At 62.2% G+C, this 25,660-nt stretch overlaps 2 protein-coding genes across 2 annotated transcripts; one reads left to right on the top strand and one right to left on the bottom strand.

The window, feature by feature from the left end:
* Nucleotides 1-571: 571 nt before the first annotated feature.
* Nucleotides 572-10,713, bottom strand: MFSD2A (MFSD2 lysolipid transporter A, lysophospholipid). The gene is made up of 14 exons (XM_075522297.1): nucleotides 10,577-10,713; nucleotides 10,353-10,475; nucleotides 9,710-9,834; nucleotides 6,096-6,219; nucleotides 5,885-5,963; nucleotides 5,113-5,285; nucleotides 4,911-5,001; nucleotides 4,163-4,284; nucleotides 3,774-3,857; nucleotides 2,769-2,852; nucleotides 2,326-2,438; nucleotides 1,984-2,127; nucleotides 1,602-1,778; nucleotides 572-1,228 (listed from the first exon to the last, which is right to left on the bottom strand). Exons 1-14 carry the CDS (start codon nucleotides 10,652-10,654, stop codon nucleotides 1,171-1,173), a joined length of 1,575 nt encoding a protein of 524 aa, XP_075378412.1. The 5' UTR covers nucleotides 10,655-10,713; the 3' UTR covers nucleotides 572-1,170.
* A 7,732-nt stretch (nucleotides 10,714-18,445) lies between these two features.
* On the top strand, nucleotides 18,446-23,443 carry MYCL (MYCL proto-oncogene, bHLH transcription factor). The gene is made up of 2 exons (XM_075522417.1): nucleotides 18,446-19,134; nucleotides 21,548-23,443. The coding sequence occupies exons 1-2, from the start codon at nucleotides 18,630-18,632 to the stop codon at nucleotides 22,105-22,107; spliced, it is 1,065 nt and encodes a 354-aa protein (XP_075378532.1). The 5' UTR covers nucleotides 18,446-18,629; the 3' UTR covers nucleotides 22,108-23,443.
* Nucleotides 23,444-25,660: the final 2,217 nt, after the last annotated feature.

Below are 25,660 nucleotides of genomic sequence, written 5' to 3'. Positions count from 1 at the left end.
GCTTCATCTCTGGTGCATCCTCCTTGTGCTTATTCCAGCCTTTCTCCCTCTGCATTACACTTGCTGCTGCAGGAGTGCAGTGCTCCCGCTCAGCAGGGGCAGGGCTCTCCCCATTTCTGCTGCGGAGAGGGGAATGCGAGAGCAAGGTATAAATATCCATGAAGATTGGCGCTTGCACAGCACTCTGCCCTGGGAGAAAGTGTTGAGTGTCACCCACAGCCCGCATTCCCTTTCTCTCTGCTCCCCAGCTGCCTCTCCTGTTTCCAGCTTTGGGTTCACAATCTCCGCAGCCAGCACTTTCATTTCATTCCTCCCTCCACCCCCATTCCCTCTTGAAAGGGAAAAAATAATAGAGCCTTTGTTGGGTTGCTGCGGCGCAGGCACCATGCAAGGAGCCACATGGGGGTAAGGGGCTGCCGGGCACGGCTGCCTGCCTGGATTATGGCATTTCTGCACCTTCGGCTCAGGGGAAGTCAATCCTGCGCCCCGTGGCAGGTAAAGGGACCCTGGGCTTGCCGACATCCACCAAAAAAAAGCAACCAAACCAAAAAATCCTCCACACCCACACTGCTGACTTCCCTCACTTTTATGTAAATTAATATTAATAGGTCCTCAAGTTTGGTTTCTGTACAAATATATACAAATAGGAAATAGTTTCATATTTACATCATTAAGTTAATTAGGCTCTATAAAAAAAAAACAGCTTTCCAAATTAGTGTCGTATGTACAGACAGCAGAGGTGAGCTCACGTCCTTGGCGCAGTCACATTGACAGTGTAATGTACACTAACCATTACCCCCAGTCCCACAGGCAATCAGCCCCACGCGGGCCGGGCACAGACAGGCAGCGGGCACGAGTGTTACGAGCAAAAGAATCCCGCTCGGGGCTTTTCTACTCTCCGGGACCCGGCAGGGAATAGTGCTTGCTTCTCATGAGGCACACGAGTACCTCAGGATCAATTCGTGTAATGTACACTACCAGCGCTCTGTGGATCCCGTGGAAGGCACAAGACCGGCACAGATCTCGTGTTCGAGTCGGTGGATGCTCCGCACGGCTTCTCCCAGGCGCTCCTCGATGGCGCACACCTACAGCGGCACAAGGCTGGTCCAGCCCCGGAGGGGCCGAGTCCTTCGGAGAGCCCCGGTGTGAGCGGATGGACCCAGCCTGGGGTCACACGATGCTGGCCAGTTCTGTGTTGTCCGACTCGGAGCTGCTGTTGCTCTCCTCCCTGGGGGCAAAGGGTTGGGGAGGAGGCATGGAGTGAGCCATGGAGCGAGCCCTGCCTCCAAGCAGAGCTCTGCCTTGGAGCACAGGAGCCTCCAAAGGGCTTGAGAGGGACGGCACCGCCTTGCACAGTCCCTGAAGGAGTTTTCTTTAGCAATTGGGGCGGGTTCCCTGTTGATCCCAAACACTTCACGCCATCTCTTTGGAAATCGGGATTGGGAAAACAAGCCAGCCCTTCCCTCACCCCACCTCCCACGGGTCCTGGAGGATTCCTGGACACATCACAGTGTGTCCCAACCTGCCTGGGCCCGATCCTGCCCCCACACACCCCACGGGCATGCTGTGCTTGTACCTCCATAGCACACGCTGACACTCACCTTAAGTCCTGCAGGGCTTTCTTGTTTTTCCTCCGCTTCTCCTCATCGATGGGGTATAACTTGAACAGGAGCAGGCCCAGCAGGATCAACCCCACAGGCATGGCCGACACCAGCATCTTCAGGGTGAAGTGCACCTTGCTGGGCTGGGAGCAGCCCCGGGTCTGGTACCCTGCAAAGCTGCAGACAGAAAGGGACCTTCAGGCAAAGGAAACCGAGTTTGTAGGAGGCAAACCTGTCCCTGCAGGTAGAGGTTTGTGGAGCCACAGCTAGATTTAGACCCCCCCCCACCTCCTTCCCAGCCCTTGGGAAGCAGAGATGCCTGGATGCAGAGGCACCAGGTTGGTCTCCCTCCCTCCTCCTCAGCTCCCACACAAAAACTCACTCTAAGCTGAGCGTGGAGATGCCCAGGGAGACCCCAGAGGTGAACTTGGTGAAGAAGACATAGAAGGAGAAGAAGATGGCTTCATGGCCACGGGACTCAGGGTGCTGCAGCTTGAAGTCATCTATGACGTCTGGGAGCATGGACCTGTGCGGAGAGTGGAATGGTGAACACTAGGACAGAGCCAACAAAGCATCTCCTCTCCCTGCTGAGAGGATTTCCCTCCAAGAGCTCCATCTTGGGCTGAAAACATTGCAAAAAGGCCTCCCAGGGATTTCTAACCACTCCAGCAGGCCCTGGAAGCACCTTGCCCAGCTCTTGAGGTGCGGTGCTGAGAGCACTCACCAGGGCAGGAGGAAGGCGGCTGCGACGCTGATCCCAGCTGCAACGGCTACGATGTAGGTGACGATGAGGTTACTGTCCAGGACAGCCACCATGATGAGGAAGGGGATGGCAGACTGGATAGGAGACAGAAACCAGGTTGTGTCAGCAGTGCCTGACCCAAACTCCTTGGCCTTTCCCCTTCCCTTCATGCCAGCCGTCCGACCGCAGGGACGGCCGGGGAAGCAGCAGTGCAGCCTTCCTCCCAGAGCCCCACGGTGGCCATTTCTGCTGGCCTTGGCCACATCCATGGCAGCACAAATAGCAGGATGAGGGACAGGCACCAAATCACCATGAGCAGCAGCCCCTGCCCAGCTCCAGGCCCCCTCGGGGGACACAGCTCTGCGCACGCCGCGTGGCAAACACCATCCTCATGTGCACCTCTGCGCCCGAGGGGACCCACTCACCGAGATGCCCACGTAGACAGCGGTCTTCTTCCCAAAGCGGGTAAGGAACCACTGCCAGAAGGGAATGGTCAAGGTGGCCGAGAGCTATGGGAAGAGAAAGGGGTTGTGGTGTCACCTGCCAGCCAGGCTCTTCTCTGGGGGAAAAGCTTTTCCCAGCAAGGAGCAGCTGCTGGGCACAGCCTCCCCCATCACGCTTCCAGTTTTTTCCAGCACCTCCGATTTCCACATGCTCCCGGGCCTGGCACGCAGCCACGCTGCCCGCTCCTGCCCTCACCCCATCCCTCGCCTGCCTCCGCTCCCGGGAAGGAGAGCTCACAACTGGAGCGGGCGCACGGGGCCACCTCCTCCCCGGTGCAGAGCACCCTGGCACCCGGCACCGCCGTCCTCGGGCACCCGGCAGGTGCCAGCACACCTGAGCCCAACCAGAGGGAGGGCCTGACTCCATCCTCAGTGCTGGGAAGCGACCTGATCTTGTCACCACTGCCTGCACACAGCGTGGCCAAGAGCCAGGCTCTGCGGGGACCGTGGCACCTTGGACCTCTCCGTGGCACCCACCCGCAGGGAGGGTGGGAAGGGCTCCCAGGGATGAGGCAAGCTGGAAAGGGCTCTTAAGGAGCTGTTTTGCTCCATCTTCCTGGCAGTAAACACTGAAATCCTTTTCTTGAGGCGAGGGGGAAGGGAGTGGCAGGATTCGGACAAAAGGCCCCCACGGCTCCTGGTCTCCCCCGTCTCTGGTCGCCTTCACACAGGAACAAAGGCTTCGCTGTTCCTGCCAACTCGCCCGGCCTTTGCAGGACATTTGGCAGCTCCTTCTCCCTTCCCTTCTCTCAGGGGACCTTCGGTCACTGTCCCCGCAGCGGACTATTGCAGCCCTACAGCCTCCCTCCCCTCAGCCCACGGAGCACCCATCCCACGCCAGCTCCTGGGGAGGACCCGGGTCCTCCCACAGCACGCGTCCCACCACAGTCTTGTCCCCGAGGGGCTCCGGGAGAGGGCCATACGCACCATGATGGCTAGGAGGATGTTCTGGAACTCGTTGCGGAAGCCCAGGGTGTAGGTGCAGAAAAGGGCAAAGTTGCCCTCCAGCAGCTGCAGAGGAGGCAGACAGCAGTTAGGGGAGGACGGGCACCCCAGAGCCACGCGCTCTTCTTCGCAAGGCTGCGCCCAAAGCGCGAGCAGGGGAAGAAAGCGGCCATTCACCGACCCATCCGAAGGCACGAGGCCACATCCCTTCCTCTCTGCTTGGGGCAGCTCTGGCTCATTGAGCTGCCACCTCGGATGCTCCCAGCCTGCTGGGATCCTATTTGGGCCCTACGCGGCTCGTCCCCCAGACATCTCCAAGCTGTGCTGCTGCCGTTCCCTTTCCCCCATCCTCCAAGCCCCGCTGTGCTTACCATGAAGGCCAGCGAGGTGAAGAGGAAGCCGGCGATGAGCTTGATGTAGGGACCGTGGTTCATCACCAGCTTCAGCCCCTGGAAGAAGGAGACAGGCTCGTCCGACTGGAGCTCAGAGGACTCTGGGGAGCAGAGCAAATCAGCCCATCGTTAGACCCGCTGAAACAGCACCCTTGGGTGCAAGGGGTGCAGTGCCTCACGCCTGCTGCTGAGCACCCTGCATGAACCCCTGCCCACCTACAGCATCCCACCCCAAGGGAGTCAGGGCAATGCCTGCAGAGATCTCCCTGCCCTCACCCAGGGGTCCCTCAGCCCCATGGAGGGCAGAAGATGGCCTGGCTGATTCTGATAAGCAGAGCTGATCACAAAGCAGAGGGAGGGAAGGACAGAAGCTACTGGACTTTGGATATCGCCTCACCCCGAGATGCCCTAGCTGGCACTAGCAAGCTTGGCCAGACAAAACTGCAAGATAGCGTTTATCTCTGACAGTGCAGAGCAGAGAGCTAAGTCCTCAGGGCTGTGCTGCAACGTACCCTGGAGATGCTCTGGCCTCCTGCCCACAGCGCTGCCCTTCTGCAGCGCCTTCCCCAGGCCCCCATACCCAGACCTCAGCTCTACCTGCCCCTCTCCTCTGGTGCTTGACCCACAAACAAGGGGCCAAGAGCTCAGCTGGGCTCCTGAGGAGCCCCTGGCAGGAGCCACAGCATTTCCACAAGTCCAGAGTATTCCATCATGTCTCAAGCCTCACCTCTCTTCTCCCGCACGCCCACCGACAGGATCACGGCGCAGAGGATGTAGAGTCCCCCGATGACCCCCGCAGCGATCATGTAGGCATTTCTCTGCGCAAGAGAGGAGGGAGCGGTGAGGGAGTGGGCTCATCCCAGGAGCCAGCCCGGTCAAAAAGGCAAGGAGAGTATGGCAGGGACTGCCAGCAGGTCCCCCCAGCTTACTGTGTCTGTGAGCGAGCCGGTGTCATGGGTCATGTTTAGCTCCTCCAAGGCCACCGAGGAGTTGGTCTTGCCGATGAAGAGAGGGCTCTCGATGCAGGGAGTAATCACCTTGCCCACGATCTGGCCCTGGATGGCAGTGCCCAGCACGGTGCCCAGCACTTCCACTGTCATACCTGGAGAGAGAGGCCAGTGGGACTGAGCACAGCCCTCGGGCACCCAGGACACGGGTGCAAAACCCTTCTCCACAGCAGAGCCTCCCCAGCTGCAAATCACTGTCCTTCACCAGGAGAAATGGGCCAGCCCAGCTCTCCTACAGCTCCCTCCAAATCACGAGCGATAAAGCCTGTGCTACACAGGGAAGGAGAGTCTGCTGGGGAAACTGAGGCAGGGAGCGAGGCCAAGACTTGGTCCTGCTGCTGCCTCTGCTGTATGACAGAGCAGGAGGAAAGACTTGGGAGCTCAGATCCCCCATCATCTGCTCCAGGCACTTGGCCATAACAGGGACCACCTCCCCATCAGCCCAGCTTTCACCAGACTAGACAAGGACGGCTGCTGGAGGAGCTGGGGAAGAGGAATGGGAAGAGCTAGACCAGCTGCAATTCAAGCCCTGAACGATGTTCATCACACACCGTCCTTGGGGTGGGGCGTGATCAAATGAGCCCTTCCAGCAGGGCATCTGGAGGAAGATCATGCTCCAGCAAGAGCTGCAGCAAAGGAGCTGAGCACCAGCTGCCCACCAGCCATGGCGAGGAAGGGAAGGAAATGCTCTTACGGTAGGCGGTGGCCGAGTCCCGCTCACTCTGCTCCCTGCTGATGAACATGGTCAGCGCCGAGTAGGGCACGTGGAAGCACTGCAACGGCACGAGGAGAATTAGCTCGGGCATGGGAACCTGCCCCTCTGCATAGCTCAATCAGGTGAAGGCAGGGATTCATCCTCTCCATCCCTCACCCACCGGCCCTGGTGTGCGCAGAGCCCAACTCACCGTCACAAGGGTCTGGAAGATGCAGTAGAAGACAAGGTACCACATCACTTGGCCTCTGGAGATGTCCGGCACAAACCAGATGAGAAAGTAGGAGATGACAGCAAACGGGGTGGAGAAGATGATCCTTTGGGAGAACACAGTGTTAGCCTCGCAGGCACCCAGCGCCCGGGTAACCCCACCAGCCCAGCTCTCCCCGCTACCACACGTCCAGTGGGGTTCAGGCATCTGATTTTGGGGGGTCCTGAGCTGCCCTGGGGTGGCCCACCCTGCTCCAACACTTGGACAGGAGGTGGTTGCCACAGGGGTGATTCAGACCAGGCTGAAGGCAGCAGCTCAGGTCTCACGGTGCGAACGGGAAGAGCTGACTCAGACTTCCAGGGAAGAGCTTTATTTGCAAAAACAGACATCCCTGCTTCGATGAAAGGGATTGATTTGCTCCTGCCTTCAGCTTCCACCCCCAGCCCTGACCTCTCCCCCCGGCAGCACTGCTGCGTGTTTAGCGGGACGTAATCACCTCCCTCGTCCCGGCAAGGGCTGGGGAGCAGCCAGGCAGCACAGCCCTGCTCCCCAGCAGCCTGGCTTTGCTGCCAACCCCCCTGAGCCCTGGCCCCGGGGTCAGCTCTGTTCTGCTGGCAGGGATGGGGCAAACCACCAGCCAGCAGCAGGCTGCCCAGCCTCCCGGAGCTGCGGGCGCAGGGACACAGGATGCAAAGCGCAACAGAGGATCAGAGGGGATTGCTCAAGCGCTGGGCCTTGGCAGCAGTCCCAGCAGGACCAGCCAGCTAGGGCGATCACAGCAGGAAGCCACCCAGAGCATCTCTCCGCTTCATCCAGCGCATCTCGCGACCCTTGTCCTGCTGCAACCCAGACGGGGAACAGCTCTACCCCACACCGGCAGCCCGAGGACACCACAAGCACCCAGGTCCCCCCATCACCCGGGAGAGGACGGGAGGAATTCCTCCTCCCGGAGGGAAGCGAGCCAGGTGTTGAGGTTGCATTCACATCTGTTTAGGAGACTGATTTTGCTTGGGGATTTACAAGCACCCTGCGCTCCACAAACTACTGGCCAGAGGCTGCGTCCTGGAACGAAGCCAGCAGAACCGGACACGAGACAGAGCCATGCATGGTCAGGGCTGGCCCTCTGCCGCTCCGCTGCCAGGGTACGGCAAGATCTTTCCGTCCGGGCTGACGTACAGGATGCAAAGTTTAAATTTAAAGTGCAGGGGGGGGGGGGGGGGGGGGGGGGAAGAGCGAGAAACCAAATCTCCAGGGATGGAGAGCTGGCAGAGGCATTGCACAGGACCCAACACATGCACATTTTTCTGCGTGCACGTCACCCCGGCAGCGAGGGGGGAAGGAAAGGGGCGAGCCAGCTCCAGCCACTCCTCCCGCCCGCTTATCACCTCATGCATACGTGGAGCCAAGGGAAATTTTGAATGAGTCACCGCAGCCGCGCGGCGGGAACCGCGTCACTCTCACCATGGGCGCCAGCGCATGCACGTCAGAATCCCCCGCGGGCCCACCCCAGCACCCTGGGATGAGGCTGCTGAACCCTGGCCAGGGCTGACCAGCAGCTCCTGGCAGTGGCAGACAAGTGACTGCGAGTTACCCCTGACCAAGGTGATTAAGAAGCTGGAGGAGGTTTTGGAGGTTGTGGTGACGCGCTCGCCCGCTCATTGGCCGAGACGCGATGGTGTGTTCCTTTGTGCCACGGCTTGCACACCCCTTCCCAGCCCGGCGGTTAACTGTTTGCAAACGGCTGCTGCCCCGGAGAAGGAAGGTCAAAGCTGAGCCTCTTCAGTCACCGACACATCAAGGAAAAGTTTGGTCACTGGGAAGTCTGGGATGGTTGAAGAAACGGGGACCTGCTCAGGGCTGGGGACAGAGCGGGGTCCCTGAGGCCAGGGGAGAGGAGGAGGCAGCCAGTGGATGAGTCACTGGGACAAAAAGTGCCAAAAAGTGTTTCAAAAAGAAAGAACTGAAAGGGAGAGGGGTGATGGCCCTCAGGGAAGGTCTCCTCTCCCTTCTGAGGGGCCAGAGCAGCCCCGAGCTTTGAGCTAGAGCCGCCGGCAGCTGGCTGGGGCTCAGCCTTACAGATCAGACCCTCCAGAGCCTGGCAGAAACTTTGGACAATAAACCCTTGCACACAGGGGGATTACACAGAGTCACCTCACGGGTGCTGAGGGTTGGGGTCAGGCAGCAGCCTCTGAAGCCACCGCGCAGCCACCTCCTTCAGCACCTGCGGCTCCTGGCTTTGCACACAGGGAAACTGAGGCAGAGAGCAGCTCTACAGCCACACCAGCCTAGGGCTGTGCAGCCCCACCACAGCCAACGAACCCTGAGTTTGGGAGGTTTAAATTCAGCTCAACTCCATCCAATTTGGACTCAGCTGGTTGCCCTAGAGCCATGTACAATAGCAGCAAGGTCCTCGCAGCCGGCTGCCCCAGCACTGCTGAGGGGCCCAGCACAAGTCAAAAGCTCTGGCTAATTTTAATGAAGCAGAAGCCGTTTGGAGGAATGCAGCCGCTCCATCCCCACCCCCTGACTCGAGGATGCGAGATTACAGAGAGCGGAGCTGTGGCAGCCATCCGAGCACACATGGCTATCCCGCGCAGCCCTGCCTGCACACCCGGGCGGCTCTGCGCAGGCAGCCCTGCTCTAATCTCCAGACCCCAGACCCCGCCACACATGCGGCTGCAGAGAAGCTATTTCAGGCCATGCATGGAGCCTGGCTTTAACAACAGCCGACTGCCACTGCCCAGAGCTATTCCAGGAAAGCCCGGAAGCAGAGGGTATAATCTGCGGGGGAAAGGACTGCGTCCCTCTAATTCCACTCCCCCCATGCCCACCCCCTTTGCTGCATTGTATTTCAGTAATCCCGCAGGCACTCAGGACGTGGGTTATTTTAGCGCAAGACATGCCACCATGTCCACACTTCGGCATTAGCACCCCGCAATGCTCCCTGTCCTGCGCAGGGGCAGGTGTTCATGGACATCCTAAGTCTGCCCTGAGTGCAGGCACCAGCCCTTTGGGGCTTCACAAACCCCATCCCATCTGCTCCGACTCCCTTCGGCACCCCTTCGCTCAGCACCCCGCTCCCAAAGGCAGTGGAAGAACTGACGTGCAGACACCCAGATCCATGACAGCTGTTTTCCTGCCAGAAGAGCATCCTCGTGACTGTCAGCAGGCACCCCACCACCACGCATCGACCGCTCACACCCCCATCCCTCCTCCCTATGGCTGCAATGCCACCTGCTCCGCTGGCAACGCAGCCCTGCCACCGGCCAGGGCTCAGCAACTGCCACGGGAACAAAGTCCAGCGGCGGAGCATGGCACCGGGGCAGCTCTCAGGGAGGCTGGAGCTGCCGCAGGCGCAGTGACACGGAGGATAACTGGGCCCAGCTCGTACGGGGATGGCTTGGGACCTGTCAGAGTAACAGGCACAGACTTGAAGCCCCAGCTATTGGCAGCACCGTGGGCTTTTTGGAGCACTTGGCATCTCACCTGGGTGAGACAGAGTGTCAGCATGTCCGGCCCTACAAACCTCATGCCAAAGGACTGGAAGCGCTGTGACACATCAGACAGGGATGCAGGGTGCTACAGGCGGCTCTTACCAGGGCATCAGGCGGCCAAAGGGGGTCCATGATGTTTTGCTGATGAAGAAGCCCACCATGGGGTCCGTGACGGCGTCCCAGGCTCGCCCCACAAACAGGATGATGGAGGCATAGAAAGGGTCCAGCTGCAGGAAGAAGTCTTGGGTCAGGACACGGAAACCCCCATGCCCCCGGCTGCCCTTCCTGAGCTCCTCAGGACCTTCCCAACCGTACCGCAACCCCACTGCCCTTTGGGAGCAGGGACGGATCCCTCGGCCTCTCCCCCTCGTTCAGTGGGATTTGAGGCACAGTGACCCGGTCCCTCACAGCGCTGCCCCACCACACTCTTTCCACACCAAAATCCCGCTGTCCTGGAGCGGATCTCCCCAAAACCCACCCCACAGCCAGCATAGGGGTGCCCCACGGGCACTTCTCCCTCCCCATTTCACACCGACCCGGAACGTTGCGGGTTTCGTGGGACAGACCCCGCGTCCCGCGGGACGGACACCGCAAGCCCGTTTCCTAGCCCGAAGCACGGAGCGGCCACACGGCTCTGCGCGTGGGGCCGGCCCGGTGGAAACCCACAGCCTTCGGGGCCGACGTCCACGCAGGACCGCGACTCCTCGTGACCGACACACCCTCCCTTACCGGACACCCCCCGTACCTGCGCCACGTCCAGGAGGTAGATCTGGAGGAAGAAGCCGAGCGCGCAGCCCGTGATCTGGTAGGGGGCCCCCCCGACGGCGTAGCACAGCTTGCTGCACACCGACAGCCTCTCCCGGCTCTCCTGCAACCGGGCTCGGCGTTAGCGCGGCCGGGAAGCGCCCCCCGACCCGACCCGACCCGGTTCCCCCCCTCTCCCCCCCCCCAGCCCGGCCCCGAGCTCACCCTGCGGCGGGGCTGGCGGCAGGCGGGCGGCAGGAGCCCCCCGGGCCGGGCCCGCTCCGCGCCGCCGCCCCCGGCCATGCCGTGCGCGATGAATGGGGCCGCGCCGCCGCCCGCGCGGGCCTTGTACCGGCAGCGCCCCGCCCCGCTCCCGCCCCCGCCTCCCGGGGCAGCGGCCTCCTCCTCCTCCTCCTCCTCCTCCTCCTGCCCCGGGCCTGCCTCCAGCCCCCAGCCCCTTCCCTCCGTCCTCCCACCCCTGCGGCCCTGGCCTTCCTCCACGCCTCCTCTGTCCCCCATCCCTCATCCTCATCCCCCAAACTTCCATCCCCATCCCTCCATTCCCCCATCCCTCATCCCCCAAACTTCCATCCCCATCCCTCCATTCCCCCATCCCTCATCCCCCCACTCCATCCCTTCCCTCCGTCCCAGCCCTTCATCCCTCCATTCCCCCATCCCTCATCCTCATCCCTTGTCCCCCAAACCTCCATCTCTATCCCTCCATTCCCCCATCCCTCATCCCCGTCCCTCCATTCCCCCATCCCTCATCCCCCCACTCCACCCCTTCCCTCCATCCCTCCCCTTCATCCCTCCATCCCTCCCCTTTCTGCATCCCCCCGTCCCTCCATCCCACGCCCCTCCCAGGTGCCCCGGTGGTGGCAGAGGCTGAGCGAACACTGCGTTGCCCTACAAGGGGTCAAGGCTGGAAGGCTCCATCACCCTCCCTGTCCCATGGGTTCCCAGTGGCACCAGCTAGTGAGGGCTGGGGACTGGAGACCCTCAGTGCCAGCCCCAGCGTGGCCCCGCTCTTAACCCCCCTCCGTGTGGGCCCATCGAAGGGGCTGAAGTGAAGCATCAGCACCCATGGCCCCTGGCTGCTACACAACAGCTTCAGTGGGCGATGGTGACTCCCGGGCCCCAGCACCTCTCCTTGGGACACCTGCGGTGTCCCCTGTGCCGGGTGGCCACATGGACATCGATCCCAGCACCTCTGGGCTGTGCCGGGTGCTCTTTGCCCACCGGCGGGCACATGTACACCCATGTCGGTGCCATGTCACCACAGTGACAGCCACCGACTCTGCTCGGCTCGGGCCACCAGGGTTCAAAGATCACCACGAGATGTGCCACGAGATGGAGCTGCATAGAGGGGCCGAACCGTCGGGGCCAGCGTGGCACCCGGTGCCATCGCCTGATCGCTACTGGGAGCTGCAATTACATGGGGATGGGGACAGGCAGGGAGCACAGGCAAAGAGGACAGCCAGGGAGGACAGGCAGGCAGGACGGGCAGCTGGCACCGAGCAGGGTCCTGGGATGCAGCAGAGCCTGAGCGGGCACTGGGGACAAGCGGGGCTGGTGGCCCCTGGCACAGAGTGGTGGCACAGCAGCTCCGGGCACTCCCCAGTTTCGGGAGCACTAAGCTGGTGTCACTGTTGACTCATGGTTTCCGGCCCCTCGTACAACGTGTGCAGCGGGTTCCCCCTGCACTGCCACGTGTCACAGCCCTGTGCCTCGCCACGCTGGGCACTCAAGGATGCCACCCACCAGGGTAGGGGGCCCGCGTGAGGCTTCAGGCTGTCCAAATTTGTTTAGTGACGCAAAATGCCTTGAAGCAAGAGGGGAGCGAGGTGTGGGCAATGCCACTTGCCCGGCTGGTTTGGCAGATACCTGCCTTGGGCTCCTTGCCCTGCTGCGCTGTGCTGGCTTGGGTGCATCTGGCACCGGGCAGACACCCCAGTGCGAGCTGGAAGCCCCCCAGATTCCCCAGGAGAAAGGAGCTTCGTATCGGGGACGGGTTTGTATGTCTGCTGGCACACTTGTGTAACGAGTTGGCTGGGCTCTGCCCTCCCTGAGCATCGGAGCTTGGGAGATTGGGACGAGCATCGTGACCCTGCACCGAAATGAGCAGCACAAACAGTTTAAGGGGTCTCGGTTTTGGGGTCTGTGCGGCCTCCTGCGCCGGGCGGCCAAGAGGAGTATGTGGCAGTGCCGTGTGGCTGTGGCCGGCTCACTGCTGGCTCTGGGTGCTGGCGCGGAGCAGAGGGCCCTGGACAGCTTCTTGCTGGGGATGACTGCGTCCCCGAGCAGCATCGCTGCAGCCCCTGGGGACGTTCACGTGAGCCGGCTCAGGGGACGTTCCCTGCCTGAGCCCCATCCTGCGCCACCCCAAAGCACAGATTTGGGTACCCCGAAGCGCTCTGTTCCCCTGCCACACATAAGCAGGGATCTGCAGGAGAGGTGTGTTTGGGTCAACACCCTCCAGGCTCGGTGTGGGGCCCCTGCTCTGTGCCTCAGTTTCCCTCACCGCAGAGAAGGCCTCTTGCGCAGGAGCAGAGGGGACTCCCGTGGTGGCACTTGCCCGCCCCGGAGGGACCAGGCTCCCCGGAGACAGGGTAATCGTGTCCTCAGCTCCCCACTGTGTTTGGCCCCAGCACTGTTGCTCTGCTCCCTTTGTCCCAGGGGCTCCGCAGCTCCTTTTGGCATTCCTGTCCTTGAGCAAAGCGCTGGGAAACTGCCTCCTGGGCAGACGCGGCTTTAGGGGAACAATGAGCCGCCCTTTGTGCTGGAGATTGTGTGGAAAGACCACAGATAGGTGTAGCCCTGCCTTACATATGAAGTAAGAGAAATAGAAAGACCAGGATTTCCCCGGATTAGGAGGATTTTCTCCCTGAAGTCTGGTATTGCACAATTTCTGGTGGGGGATTTTAGACCTTCCTCCCAAGCAGATGCTGTGGGGGATCCTCACAGCAATAAATGAGCTGCCAAGGGCTGATCCCAGTGGGGACGTCAGTGCAGCAGCTCCCACCAGGCTTGGGGTCCCCATGGACCCACAGGTGGCTGGGGCTGGACCACTCACAAGGTCACCTTCGGCACCAGGACCAGCTCAGTGTGATGGTCTTGCGGGCAAGACCAGAGCTCAAATAACCCTCTGACAGTGATGCTACGCCATCCCAGCTTCCACATCCCTCAGCTGGGGACACCATCGGGCTCTGGGGGTGACTCTTCAGGGGCTGGGACCCAAATTCTGGCCCTGGGGACATGGTTCAGCCCCGGGGACAGGGATAGGGATGGGGGCTGCTCCAGTGGATGATGGCTCTGCCATCCCGCCTGCCACCCACACCTCCCTGGTGTTGCGGATCTGGCACAGCCCGGTGCGGGAGCTGAGCAAGCGTGAGTGCACCCGAAACCAGAGAGCCCTGCCAGGCCAGGCCAGCCAGGACAGGGAGCACGGGCTTGAGGGCAAAAGGCAGCGAGCGGGTCCCAGAGCTGTTGGGGGGCTGTGGACCAGCCTCGGCGTGGCTCCCTGGCTGGGGGATAGCCCTGCCCCACACACCGCAGAGCTTCTCCAGGGCTCAGGACATTTCCGGGCATTGGGCAGGGTGTGCTGGGGGCAAAATGGATCCAGGGGGGCTGAAGAGGCAGCAGGGCTGGAGCCGATGGTGCATTTTCCTCCCTCTTCTCTGAACTTCACTGCCTGCTAAATTCAGAGCGGGTGGCTGCACCCCCAGGGAGCCAGGGTGACCCAGCGTGACCCGGGGACTGTGAGTGCTGTCCCCTGCCCCATATGGCTGGGCAGTATTTCATGGTGCTCCCGTACCCTGCAGGGACTCGGGCAGGCGTTTCGCAAGGGCCCAGCCAGCCCCTGCAGCCACTGCCCGACAGCTTCACAGGGACAAAGGGGACGCGTCGCATGGCAGCACGCGGCAGCTGCCCTGTGCTGCCCACACCTCTCCCGTTGGGACCCTGGAGGATGTGTCACAAGGCTGAGGGGGACAAGGAAGGGGGCTGAGGATGTGTTGGCACAGGGTCTCACAGCCTCTGCTGTCCCTGGGGACCTGGGACCCCTGCGGGGATGGCAGGGTGGCCCGAAGGTTGCTGCTACAGCAGGATGGGGACAGCCGGAGGCAGAGCCCAGCTCAGGGTGCCCCCAGGACACGCGTCAGGCTGGAGGTGGCCATCCACCATGGGGAAGTGCTTCGGGGCTGGAGCTTCAAAGTCCAGCCCTGCTGTCAGCGGGGATCCAAAGGGCACGGGGGCTGCGGGAACTGCCTTGCGTCATGTGCCGGAGCCATGCCAGCAGCCGCCGTGCCACGGCAACTCCCGCAAAGCTGTGCCAGCGCCAAAGGCACGTGCTGGGTGCTGGCTGTGGAGCTGTGCCAGCGCCCTGCGACTGGGGGGCAGGGCGAGGTGTCGGCCTGGCCCATGGGTGGCCCGCCAGCCCTGTCACCCGCGGTGCCACAGCCCCCGAGGCACTCACTGTTTGCACAGCCGGCGCGGGCGCTGGCAGCGAGAGGTTCTCGGGTCCTGTTTGCCGAGTGCCTGGAGAGGCCGGAATGAAAGGGCTGCGTGGCCCCTCCAGCCCTCTCCAGAGGTGCTTTCGCACCTTCAAAGCATCCGGAGCCCCTTGAAGCCAGGACAAGCTCCTGCCTCACCCTGGGAAAAGCCGGAGAGGTCCCCGAGGCCATCAGGGAGGGGGAAGGAGACGTGGCTGAGAGCTATAGGTTGTAGGAGCCTTTGCTCCTGTGCCTGCGGATGTGTTGGTGTTGGAGCAGGCGGTCTGGGGCAGTGCCAGCTGTGTCCCCAGCTGTAACCCTCTATCCTCGCTGGCCCCAAAGGCGCTGGGGCAGGATGAGCCTCCGCAGCCCTTGCGGCAGCTCAGCCCTGCCCTTAATACCGATGGGGCAATTTGTTTCCTAAAGACAAAGAGAGGGCTTCACCTGCACTTCTTGGGAAGGGCGAGGAGCTGGGAGCAGCGCTGGGGCGGGAGGAGCCTGGCTGGGGACACCCCGGGGAAGTGCCCAGGGCTCCCAACCTGGCTGGGGACCGGGACCAACGCTGAGACTGGAGCACAAAGAGCCCATCGGTCCGGGCTCCCCGGGGCTGTGTGGGTCCTGCCCCAGCCCCGCGGGCATGCAGGCGGGATTGGGATGCTCAGGGCTGCTCTGGGTGGGCTGGGTGGGTGTGTGGGGTGCTGGGGCCATCTCGGGGACCCCACGGCACCCTTGTGGCTGGGAAGCCACAGCCCCGGGTCCAGCACCCTCCTGCTGCGCTGACCCAGCTGTACGAGGCTGGCAAAGCTTGGCAAGCTCGGCTGCACCCCGTGCCAGCAAGGAAAGGGCCGGAGCAGCCCTGGGGCACCCCACATGCTCGGGGACCCTGGGGACAGCCGCCAGCCCAGCGTCCGCTCCCGGCCCCGCTCCTCTGCCCCCCTCGTGCCCTCTGCCGGCTCAGCGATGGGGAAACTGAGGCACGGAGCTGTGCGCAGCGGGCAGCGCCGTTCCCCCTCGGCTCTCCCCTCCGGGCTGCTGCTCCGGCTCAGCTGAGCGGGGCCGGGGGTCCCCGGTGGGCTGTCCCCCCGCCCCGTCCCCGCTGCCCCACGCGCGGTGGTTCCCTCACCGGCCCCGGCTCTCCCCGAGCCCCAGCAGGTGGCGCCCCGCGCCCGCCGGTGGCGGCGGCCGGTGCCCGGGACCGAGGGGGACCGGGGAGACTGGAGGGACGGGGGGGCTGTGCTGGACCGCGCTGGGCAGCGCTGGGATGTGCTGGTTCGTGCGGGGCTGGGCTGGGCTGCACTGGGTTGTACTGGGCTGTGCTTTGCTGAGCTGTGCTGGTCCATGAAGGGCTGTGCAGGACTGGGCTGCACTGGGTCATACTGGGCTGTGCTTTGCTGAGCTGTACTGGGCTGTGCTGGTCCATGAAGGGCTGTGCAGGACTGGGCTGCACTGGGTCATACTGGGCTGTGCTTTGCTGAGCTGTACTGGGCTGTGCTGGTCCATGAAGGGCTGTGCAGGACTGGGCTGCACTGGGTCATACTGGGCTGTGCTTTGCTGAGCTGTACTGGGCTGTGCTGGCCCATGAAGGGCCATGCAGGGCTGGGCTGCACTGGGTTGTACTGGGCTGTGCTTTGCTGAGCTGTACTGGGCTGTGCTGGCCCATGAAGGGCCTTGCAGGGCTGGGCTGCACTGGGTTGTACTGGGCTGTGCTTTGCTGAGCTGTACTGGGCTGTGCTGGTCCATGAAGGGCTGTGCAGGACTGGGCTGCACTGGGTCATACTGGGCTGTGCTTTGCTGAGCTGTACTGGGCTGTGCTGGTCCATGAAGGGCTGTGCAGGACTGGGCTGCACTGGGTCATACTGGGCTGTGCTTTGCTGAGCTGTACTGGGCTGTGCTGGCCCATGAAGGGCCTTGCAGGGCTGGGCTGCACTGGGTTGTACTGGGCTGTGCTTTGCTGAGCTGTACTGGGCTGTGCTGGTCCATGAAGGGCTGTGCAGGGCTGGGCTGCACTGGGTTGTACTGGGCTGTGCTTTGCTGAGCTGTACTGGGCTGTGCTGGCCCATGAAGGACTGTGCAGGGCTGGGCTGGACTGGGCTGTACCGGGCTATGCTGGTCGCTGGACTGGGGAAGATTGCTCCCTGCAGGGCCGGTGCTGCAGCCCGGGGACGCAGCCCCAGCCCCCCTGACTCCCAGTGCTGCTGGCCAGCGGCAGATCCTGTGGCCCCGACCATGCTGGGTGGCAAAAGGCGGGTGCTGGGGCTGAAGTGGGTTAGCGCACGCCGCTGGGGGGAATCTGCTCGTCCCGTGTGGACTTTGTAACGTCACGTGTGTGTGTAACGATGCCACGGTCATTAGCGCGCAAGGTGAAAGCCTCACCGCATTTTCACAACATGTATTGCCCTTCCTGGAAGGACCTTGGCAATGGAGAGATGCAGCATCCTGCTGGGCTCGCCCGGGTCCCCGTGGACACAGCGTGTCTCTCTGGACCCCCAGGCTGGACATGCCAGGTGCCGCAGGGGCAAAGCTGAGTTCGGGCAGCAACGATGGCACAAAGTGCTGGTGGTGGGAGCTGCGTGTGTGAGAATGGCTCTGCTGCGTCCCAGGCCATCCATGGCTTCCCTCCGGCCCGTTGCTCCTGGCTTCACCGGCAGCTCCCAGCCCCTCCTGGGGGGGACAGCCCTGCAGCCCCTGCGCTGTCGGCAGGACGTCCCCAGAAGGCTGCTGGTGCCTGGGCACAGCCTGTCCTCCGTGCACAGACCACGTTCCTCTTGTGCATGCAGAGAGTAAAGTGTCACATCCCCCAGTGCTGGTTTTCTGACGTTCCCGTGGCCCCTCCTTATTTTAGCCACCTCTTTGCTGGAGTTGGTGGCTTTCAGAGGGGCAAAGCTCCCAGTTGGGCCTGTGAGAGCTTCGGGCGAGGGGACCTGCAACTGGGTGGCACCCAGGACGGCACCCTGGGCAGGACACAAAGTGACCCCACTGCTGCCCGGGACTGGAGCCGCTCGCCTGCCTGTGCCCGCAGGGAATGGCTACGCAGCAGTGATGGGTGGCTGCGGCGAAGGGTGGTGGCGGTGCCCCGGTGCGAGCTCGGGAGCGCAATGGGAAGTGGGGGGACGGCCAGGCAGGGGGGTCGGATGGGAAGGGCACTCGGGGGTGGTCTCTGGCAGCAGGCGATGCCTCCCTGTGACTTGTCCCCACTTGTCCAGTTTTCTTTGCCGTCACACTCAGCTGGATGTCCCCAGGCAGCATGCGTGGCCTGGGTGTCCTCAGCCAAAAATCTTCCTTGCAGGAGTCCTTCCTTAGCACTTGGGGAGGGGGGGTCCCCCAGACCCTGACCTTTGTGGTGGGCTCAGGATGGGAACTGGTGGGACGCTCTGGGGGGCAGCGAGGGTCCCCCAGCCCAGCGCACGGGGTGGCCACTGGTTAATAGCCCCGTTAGCATCCCCGTTAGCATCCCCGTTACCAAGACCGGGGAACCCGGGGGGCGGCGGGGGGGCGGGGAATAGGAAAGGGCCCCGCCCTCTATGCAAATAAGAGCCCGGTGATTGGCGGGAGGGCGGGGCCGGGGCCGCAGACAGGCTATAAGAGCGGGGGGGAAACAATGCAGCCGCGGTCCCGGCTCGGTGGCTGCCGCCGCCGACCCCCCCCCGCAGCGCTGGGCGAGGTGGGTGCCCCGGGGGCTCCCCCGCCTTCCTCCATGGGGCTGGGGGTGCCCCTTCCCTAAGCGGGGCTGCAGATCGGGCGGGGGGGTGCCCCCTTTTTCTTTTTGCCCACCCCCCTCCCATGCAGAGATGGAGTTTGACTCGTACCAACACTACTTCTACGACCACGACGCCCAGGAGGATTTCCACCGCTCCACGGCACCCAGCGAGGACATCTGGAAGAAGTTCGAGCTGGTCCCCACGCCCCCCCTCTCCCCCCTGGGTGCCCCCGGGGAGAAAGGCTGCTGCTCCGGGGCGGAGGATCGCCCCGGCTGGCTCTCCCGCTACTGCCTGGCCGGGGAAGAGCCGGAGTATCTCATAGGGACGGGGGAGATCTTCGGGAACCTGAGCGCTTTCATCCTCAAGGATTGCATGTGGAGCGGGTTTTCAGCGCGGGAGAGACTGGAGAAGGCGATGACAGAGAAACTTTCCACGGGCACGCAGAGGGTCACCCCCCACAAACCCTCCTTCGCGCAGGATTTTGGGTTCAGTAGCTCGGTGAGCGAGTGCGTGGATCCCGCTGCCGTCTTCCTTTGCCCGCTGGCCGAGAGCAAGATCCCCGCATCCTCGGGATCCGAGGGCCAAAGCGATTCTGGTAAGGGATCGGGGTGCGGGCTGCCCCCGGCCCAGCCACCCTCCGGCCTTGCTGCAACCCGCGGGGAGCCCGGCGTGGAGGACACGCGTGTCCACACGTGTGCGTGCCGGGAGCCTCCCAGCCAGGCAGCGCCTTTGTTGCGGCTCCAAGCGAGCCCCGGTCCCGGCCCCACGAACAAAGCGGGCTCGGCTGCTCCCCTTCCCGCGGGGCTTCTGCTCGGGAAACCCCTGCCCCTCGCAGGAGGGTGCGTGGGGCTCCCCCCCGGCCGCTGCGCGGGTCTCTGGTGGCCCCTCTCGCTCGTCCCGGCCCCACGGGAGCCTCACGGGCAGGTTGGCGAGGGGCAAGTTTGCAGCTCAGCGTGGAAAGTTTGTTTTTTTCGAGCGTTGCAGCGTGCTCTGCTGCCGGCTCCTCGCCTCGGCTGCTTCCCCTGTGTGTCCCCCCCGCCCCGCTCACAGGGCCCACCCGGGACGGGGTTTCCTCGGGACAAAAGACAAAATAGCCCCTGGGGCCGGCAGGTTGTGGAGCAGCGGCCGCGTCCCCCGCGGCGGTGGCTCCGTGGGACGGGCAGGACCGTCCCGCATCGGCTGTGGCGCGTCCCAGACCACCCCCGCGGCACGTCCCGCGTGGGGGTGGGGGGGCGTGTTTACACGGGGGGGTCTGGTAGTGCCGACCGTGCACCTCGGGCCATGACCACCCATTTTCAGTCCCTATTTGCGAACACCCGCCCCGTAGCCCCGGTGGGGGCCGTCCGCTGTTCCCCTCGCTCCCACGGAAGCCGGGTTGACTCGGCTGCCGTGGAAGCGCTGACGCGGCCCCGCGGGTGCCCTGACCCCGTTAATAAATCTGCCGGTGGCAGCGACCCGCGCCGGTGAGTCACGGCGCGGGACGGGGACTTAATGCCATTAGGAGCCCGGGGACGGTAAGCGCGTCGCGGGCGTTAAGAGGCTTAACCCAAATTGGTGGGGCCGGCTGAGGGGGGCCGTGGGGGTCCCGGTCCCGGTGGGGTCCCGGGCTCGGTCCCGATCCGGATCCGGCCGCGCCACGTGGGCGCCGAACAAAAAGCAACAGATTGCAAACAATGAGAGGGGGCCGCGCTGATGGACAGGGGTGAGGGCCAATGGGGTGGTACGGCGGCCGGCCGGCCCCGCCAGGCAGCCAATGAGCGGCTCGAGGGGGCGGGGCCCCGCGGCCCGACGTGTGTTACTGCGCGGCGGGGGGGGGTGTGTGTGTATACACGTGGCTGAGACCGGCCGGGTTGTGACACTGATGAGCGCGGCCGTCGGCCTGGGTGGGGGCAGCGAGTGCCCCCTCCCAGTAACTCCAGTAGCAGGGTGGCTTGGGCTTGCTGGGCAGAGCCCCCAGAGCCTGGAGGGGGCCGGGGTGTGGGTTGGGGGCCACAAGCAGCAGAGAGCCCAGCTCCTGTGGCCACCGCTGGCCCTGTCGCAGGACAGGTGGGGGCCAGGCCTCTGCCCAAGATGCTGGTGGGGGTTTGAGCATCTCGGGGGACCTTTAGTGAGTGGCTGTGTTTTCCCCCAAAGCCTAAGAAAAAAGGTGGAAGCGCATCCCTAAAGCGAGAGCGACCGCAGGCGCGTCTGGAGCCAGGTCACCACGCTGTCCCCAGGGGCCAGCTTTGTGCCACTGGGCTTTGCTGGGGCGGGACAAGCTGCAGTGCCAACAGGCAGGGTGCTTTGGGTCCAGTTATGCTTTATTTGGGTCTCGCTGTTCACAGCTCTGATACCCCCCCCCCCCCCCCCCGTTGACTCCTGGGCTTGGGATGCCTTCGAGGTTCACCGAGTCTGTTGGAGGGACCCCTTCACCTCTCCCTCCCCCCCTGCACCGTGGGGGATTGTCCCCTCTGTCCCCAGGGAGCCGGGGCTGAATGGGGTTTATCACTTGTGAAAAGTAACAAGTCACCGAAGTGGGAAGCTGCAGCCAAGGGGAACAAAGGGCAGCTCTGCCCCCACGTCCCTCATTTACAATTCCAATGGCCCATGAAAGCGCCCGACCAGGATGAACTTTGGAGTTAGGCTGTCCCAGGTCCCCAGCATCCTGCTCCTGCTGTCCCCCCAGGCAGGTGGGCTCGGGTGTTTCTTGCCCAATGATCCTTTATCCTGCAGAAGTCAGGCAGAAGTAAAGCCCTATCCCAATTTCAGGGGACTGGGCACATGAATTGCAGAGGGAAAGCTCCTTCCTGGGCCATGGTATTGGAAAGGCATTTAAATCACGTAATCCCTGCTGGAGGTCGCGGAGTGGCTTTGCAGTGCATGAGCAAACTTTTGTGGGATGGCAGCGGAGAGATCGTCTGGGGGCTGTGGGGAGCCCCAGTGGGGTGAAGAGGGGTGACCAGGGGCTCCAAACTGCTGGTAACTTCTTCTTTTTTTTTTTTTTTTTTTACTGTGTCCATTTTGAGCAGAAGGCGAAGAGATTGACGTGGTGACGGTAGAGAAGAGACAATCGCTCAGCCTGAGGAAGCCGGTCACCATCACGCTGCGCGCCGACCCCTTGGACCCCTGTATGAAACGCTTCCACATCTCCGTCCACCAGCAGCAGCACAACTATGCTGCCCGCTCGCCGCCGGACGCCTGTCCCCCACCAGAGCCACCCCAGCAGGACGAGGACGAGCCACTGAGCGCTGCGGAGCCGGCCCCTGCCATCACGCTGCCTGAGCCCGGTTTGCCGAAAGCCGGCAGCAGCCCCGGCTCCGACAGCGAGGACGTGGCCAAGAGGAAAAACCACAATTACCTGGAGCGCAAGCGGCGCAACGACCTGCGCTCGCGCTTCCTGGCCCTGCGGGACCAGGTGCCCGGGCTTGCCAGCTGCCCCAAGACACCCAAAGTGGTGATCCTGAGCAAATCCTCCGAGTACCTGCAGTCGCTCATCAGTGCCGAGAGGAGGATGGCGGCCGAGAAGCGGCAGCTGCGGCTGCGGCAGACCCAGCTGCTCAAACGGATTGCTCACCTCAAGGGGCACTAGCACGCAATGTGCCCCCCACCCTGGTCCCCACGACCCCCCCCGGCTCCCTCTCAATTTGCACATTTTTTAAATTTTTTTGGTTGTTTGTTGAACTGTTGGCCCCAGGGGGCTGGAGCACGCAGTGGTTGCTGCATGTGGGGTGGCTGCGGTGGTGCTCCCAGCTGCGGGAATGGGGCTGCAGTGGGGCCCCCCCCTGTGGCATCACCTGCCTGGGGCTGACTTCTTGGCACTGGGTGTTGCAAGATTTTTTTTTTTTTTTTTTTTTTTTTTCCCCCCTGTTCCCCCTGTGAAGCTTTCTCCAGTGACCGCTTCAATTTGCAGGCTCGATGCTATTCCTCCTCCCTGGCAGCCCCTGCACCCCACTCTGCCGTTTGCCACCAACAGCATCGCTGGGAGCTGCCCCTGGGCATCCATCTCACCCAAAAAATCCCCAGCAACCATGATCTGCTTCGGCTCAGGGAAGCAGGCAGAGGCAGACATGGAGAGCCCAGCACAGGGCTAGTCTCTGGATGGATCCCCATGGAGATGGCAACGGCAGGATGTCTCTGTCACCAGGGTTAATGGCACCCCGTGGGTGATCCCCTTGCTCGGCTGGACCGTACCTCACTTTCTTACCACTTCACGCAGTAGCTTGTCTTGGATTTTATGTTCTAGAAACTGCTGCTGTAATTGCGAGTCTTATACTGGAGGCTGTGTTTTTATACTGTATTTTTGTACCACTTTTTGAGAAGTATTGGTAAAGAGTTTGCTTTTTTATATATATAAAAACTTTTTTTTTTTGGAGGGGGGTTCCTGCTGTGGGGGAGGGCTCAGTCCTGCTGCACTTTAGGGAGATCAGGAAGGGGCTGGCTCCTGCTAGACCCTTGAGCGGAGTCCTCGCGGAGGCAGGTTCCCCCCTTGCAGCTCTCCAAACCACCCATTTGCAATAAGAGGGGATTTTTTTTTCCCCTTTCCCGTCCTTGTGACCCCCGTTCCCACCCTTGTGAGCACCCCTTCTCCAGCAGCCACTTAAAATCCCCAGCAAAGCTTTGGACTTTGCAGGGAGCCTGGCTGGAGGGTGCAGGTTGGGTGCGTGGGGGGCTGTGTGGCCGTCGAGGCTTCCCCCCTCTCTGTGCCATCCTGCTGCCCAGCCTGCGGTGGGGTATGTGGGTGACAGAGTCCCCTGTCCCCTCCCAGGGGTGCTGGCAGGCGTGGTCCCGCAGGACAGCACCCTTGGGTCCCCACTGACCTGCTGAGAACCGTTAGAGTTAACACTGTGGTTGGATTTAGCACTTTCTTCATTACCTCACACTTCATAAATAAATAAGTTTGCAACAGCCTGGGTTGGCTTTTTCCATGCAGGTGGCTGTGGGTTTCCATGCATCATGCCACGATGCTCCTGGGGGGGCTGGCCTGGCCACTCACGGACACAAACAGAAATGAATATATTTTACACCAGGGCTTGGCTGTCTCGCTGCTGGTAAGACTGAGCTCTTTGTCCTGGCTTTCTCCCAGTGATCGAAACAGAAGTGGTCGTGGCGGTGGGGCCAGGGAAATGAATCACCTGGATTATTTTTTCTCCTTTTAAGTGGCTTTATTGGCAAGGAGGCGCAGAGAGCCCACGCTGGGCTTGGAGAAGGCTTTGGTGTAACTATAAACCCTCTTAATGGGGCTCGGGGCAGTTGGTGTGGGGCAGTCGCTGCCCCGTGGGTCAGGGGACGGGGCTGTGGTTGGCAGTAACCCTATAGGGAGGGGGGAACGCAATCCGCTCGCTTCAAGGAGCATTGGAGAACTTCATATACCCAGCTCTGCCGAGTGGGTGAAATTATATATACGTGCGTTCTCCCTGCCGTCCCTGAACCCGATGCTTTTGGGTTTCCTTCACACTGGCGGCAAAAGTCTTACTCTAAATGCAGGAGGGACGTGGGATCCTGTTACTGCTGAGAAGTCAGAAGAGAGCTGCTGCTGCTGGAGACTTAATCACGCGGTGGAAGCCAGCCTTAAAAAGTAATGATTCTGCACGGAAGCTCTTAAATACCTGTTCCCTTCGGTTCCGGCAACGTTTCACACTTTCTGTGTATTGCATCACGCTGTGTCAAAGCGTTTTAGAGCTGTATTAAAAGGTGCTCACAGGAACCACAGCTTAAACACAGAGCAGGGTGACCTAAATCTGACACCTCGCCCATGCGCAGGAAACAAAGCCCAGATGTACCACTCCCTCAAACGTTTATTTTTGTTGTGTGTACACCGACACTTGCAGACCGGTGTCTTTTTTCAGCTCAAAGTGACCCTCCCGATAAGGTTTTTAGTAAGGTGTGCTTTTTCTTTTCATGCCCAAGGCACATAGGATGTTTAAAACATTCTTTTTCTTTCTGGGAAATGCTGTGCAGATCCCGTGGCCTGAGCTGAGACCATCATCAGTGGAAAATGTAGTTGGTCTCGAATCAAACTGAGGAACAGTTGCAGTTTCGCACGTACCTTTGAGTTCTCCTGCTTAAAGCCCACACACACAAATATATATCTACCTGAAACTTCCCTGGTTCCTAAAGCAGATGTCTCCTCTCGTATAGCCAGGGTAAGGACGAGGAAAGCAGACTGACAGTGCTATGAAGCGAACAAAATAAACACACGGGGCTTTTCCTCCTCGCCTGTTCAGTGCTGCAATTTGCAAGTGTTGGCTGTAACCACCACAATTCCGCATTTCCGGGCCCGATACGGTTATTTTTTTCACGCAGATCGCCCCGCTCACACCTTGCTCCTTGCGACCCACCCCTTGCCTCTCCCACCATATCCCCCCCAAACCACCTCTGCTTTCCCACTGCAGCTTTACTCCTGCCAGCCCCGGTTTTGCGTGGGGCGACCGCAGCCGGCCCGGGGCTGCCGTGGGCACGATGCCGCCTTCACGCCTGGGCTGGCAAATTTTTAGGCCGGTTTCCCCGAGGCAGCGATGTAATCCCTTCCCCTCCGAGGGGGGCCGGCTGCCCGCACCCCTCCCCGGCCCGCAGCCTCCTGCTCCCTGTTGCTATGGCAAAGGATGGGTGTTGCCAGGGAGAACGGCGCCGCGGAGATACCCTCCTCCCGCCGTCGCCATGGCAACCGTCTCCCTGCCTTCCCTCCCCTCCGTTGCCACGGAGACAGTCGCCCGCTCCCCATCTCCCCGTGTTGCCGTGGCGATGGGGAGGACGAGCCTCCGTGGAGGCCGCGGTTGCCCACGGCAACGCGCGCCTCTCTGTTGCTATGGCAACAGCCCCGCTCCTCATTCCCCTGCCCCGTTGCTATAGCAACAGCATCCTTCCCCCCCCCCCCCTACCCCCCCCCCCCCCCCCCAAAAAGAAGGTACCGCGGGGCAGAACCCCACTCGTGGACACGGCGTGGGGCCGGGGGGCCCCGAAGGCGGGGGGTGCCCGGGGGACCCGAAAAGGGGCCGGGGGCACGGGGATGGGCAGGGCAGGGACCTGGCCCAGGGCAGGGGCAGGGGCCAGGGATGGGGACCCGGGCCGGGGCCGGGGGCAAGGGGAGGGACCGGGCCAGGGACAGGAACCCCGCCTGGCAGACGGACACAGGGCACCGGGCC

Source organism: Mycteria americana, chromosome 21 (genome assembly GCF_035582795.1).
Source record: "Mycteria americana isolate JAX WOST 10 ecotype Jacksonville Zoo and Gardens chromosome 21, USCA_MyAme_1.0, whole genome shotgun sequence".
Taxonomy (NCBI): Eukaryota; Metazoa; Chordata; class Aves; order Ciconiiformes; family Ciconiidae; genus Mycteria; species Mycteria americana.
This window is presented reverse-complemented; position numbering and strand designations above follow the sequence as displayed.

What these genes read in the sequence shown, in the direction of transcription:
- MFSD2A (XM_075522297.1), bottom strand. Translation starts at nt 10,654, where the DNA reads ATGGCCGGGGGCGGCGGCGCGGAGCGGGCCCGGCCCGGGGGGCTCCTG. An exon ending in TTTGGCCGCCTGATGCCCTG is followed by an intron (nt 6,220 to 9,709) that starts GTAAGAGCCGCC and finishes GTTCTCCCAAAG; the next exon opens with GATCATCTTCTCCACCCCGT. An exon ending in GCCGCCTTCCTCCTGCCCTG is followed by an intron (nt 2,128 to 2,325) that starts GTGAGTGCTCTC and finishes CTCTCCGCACAG; the next exon opens with GTCCATGCTCCCAGACGTCA.
- MYCL (XM_075522417.1), top strand. Translation starts at nt 18,630, where the DNA reads ATGGAGTTTGACTCGTACCAACACTACTTCTACGACCACGACGCCCAG. An exon ending in CGAGGGCCAAAGCGATTCTG is followed by an intron (nt 19,135 to 21,547) that starts GTAAGGGATCGG and finishes CATTTTGAGCAG; the next exon opens with AAGGCGAAGAGATTGACGTG.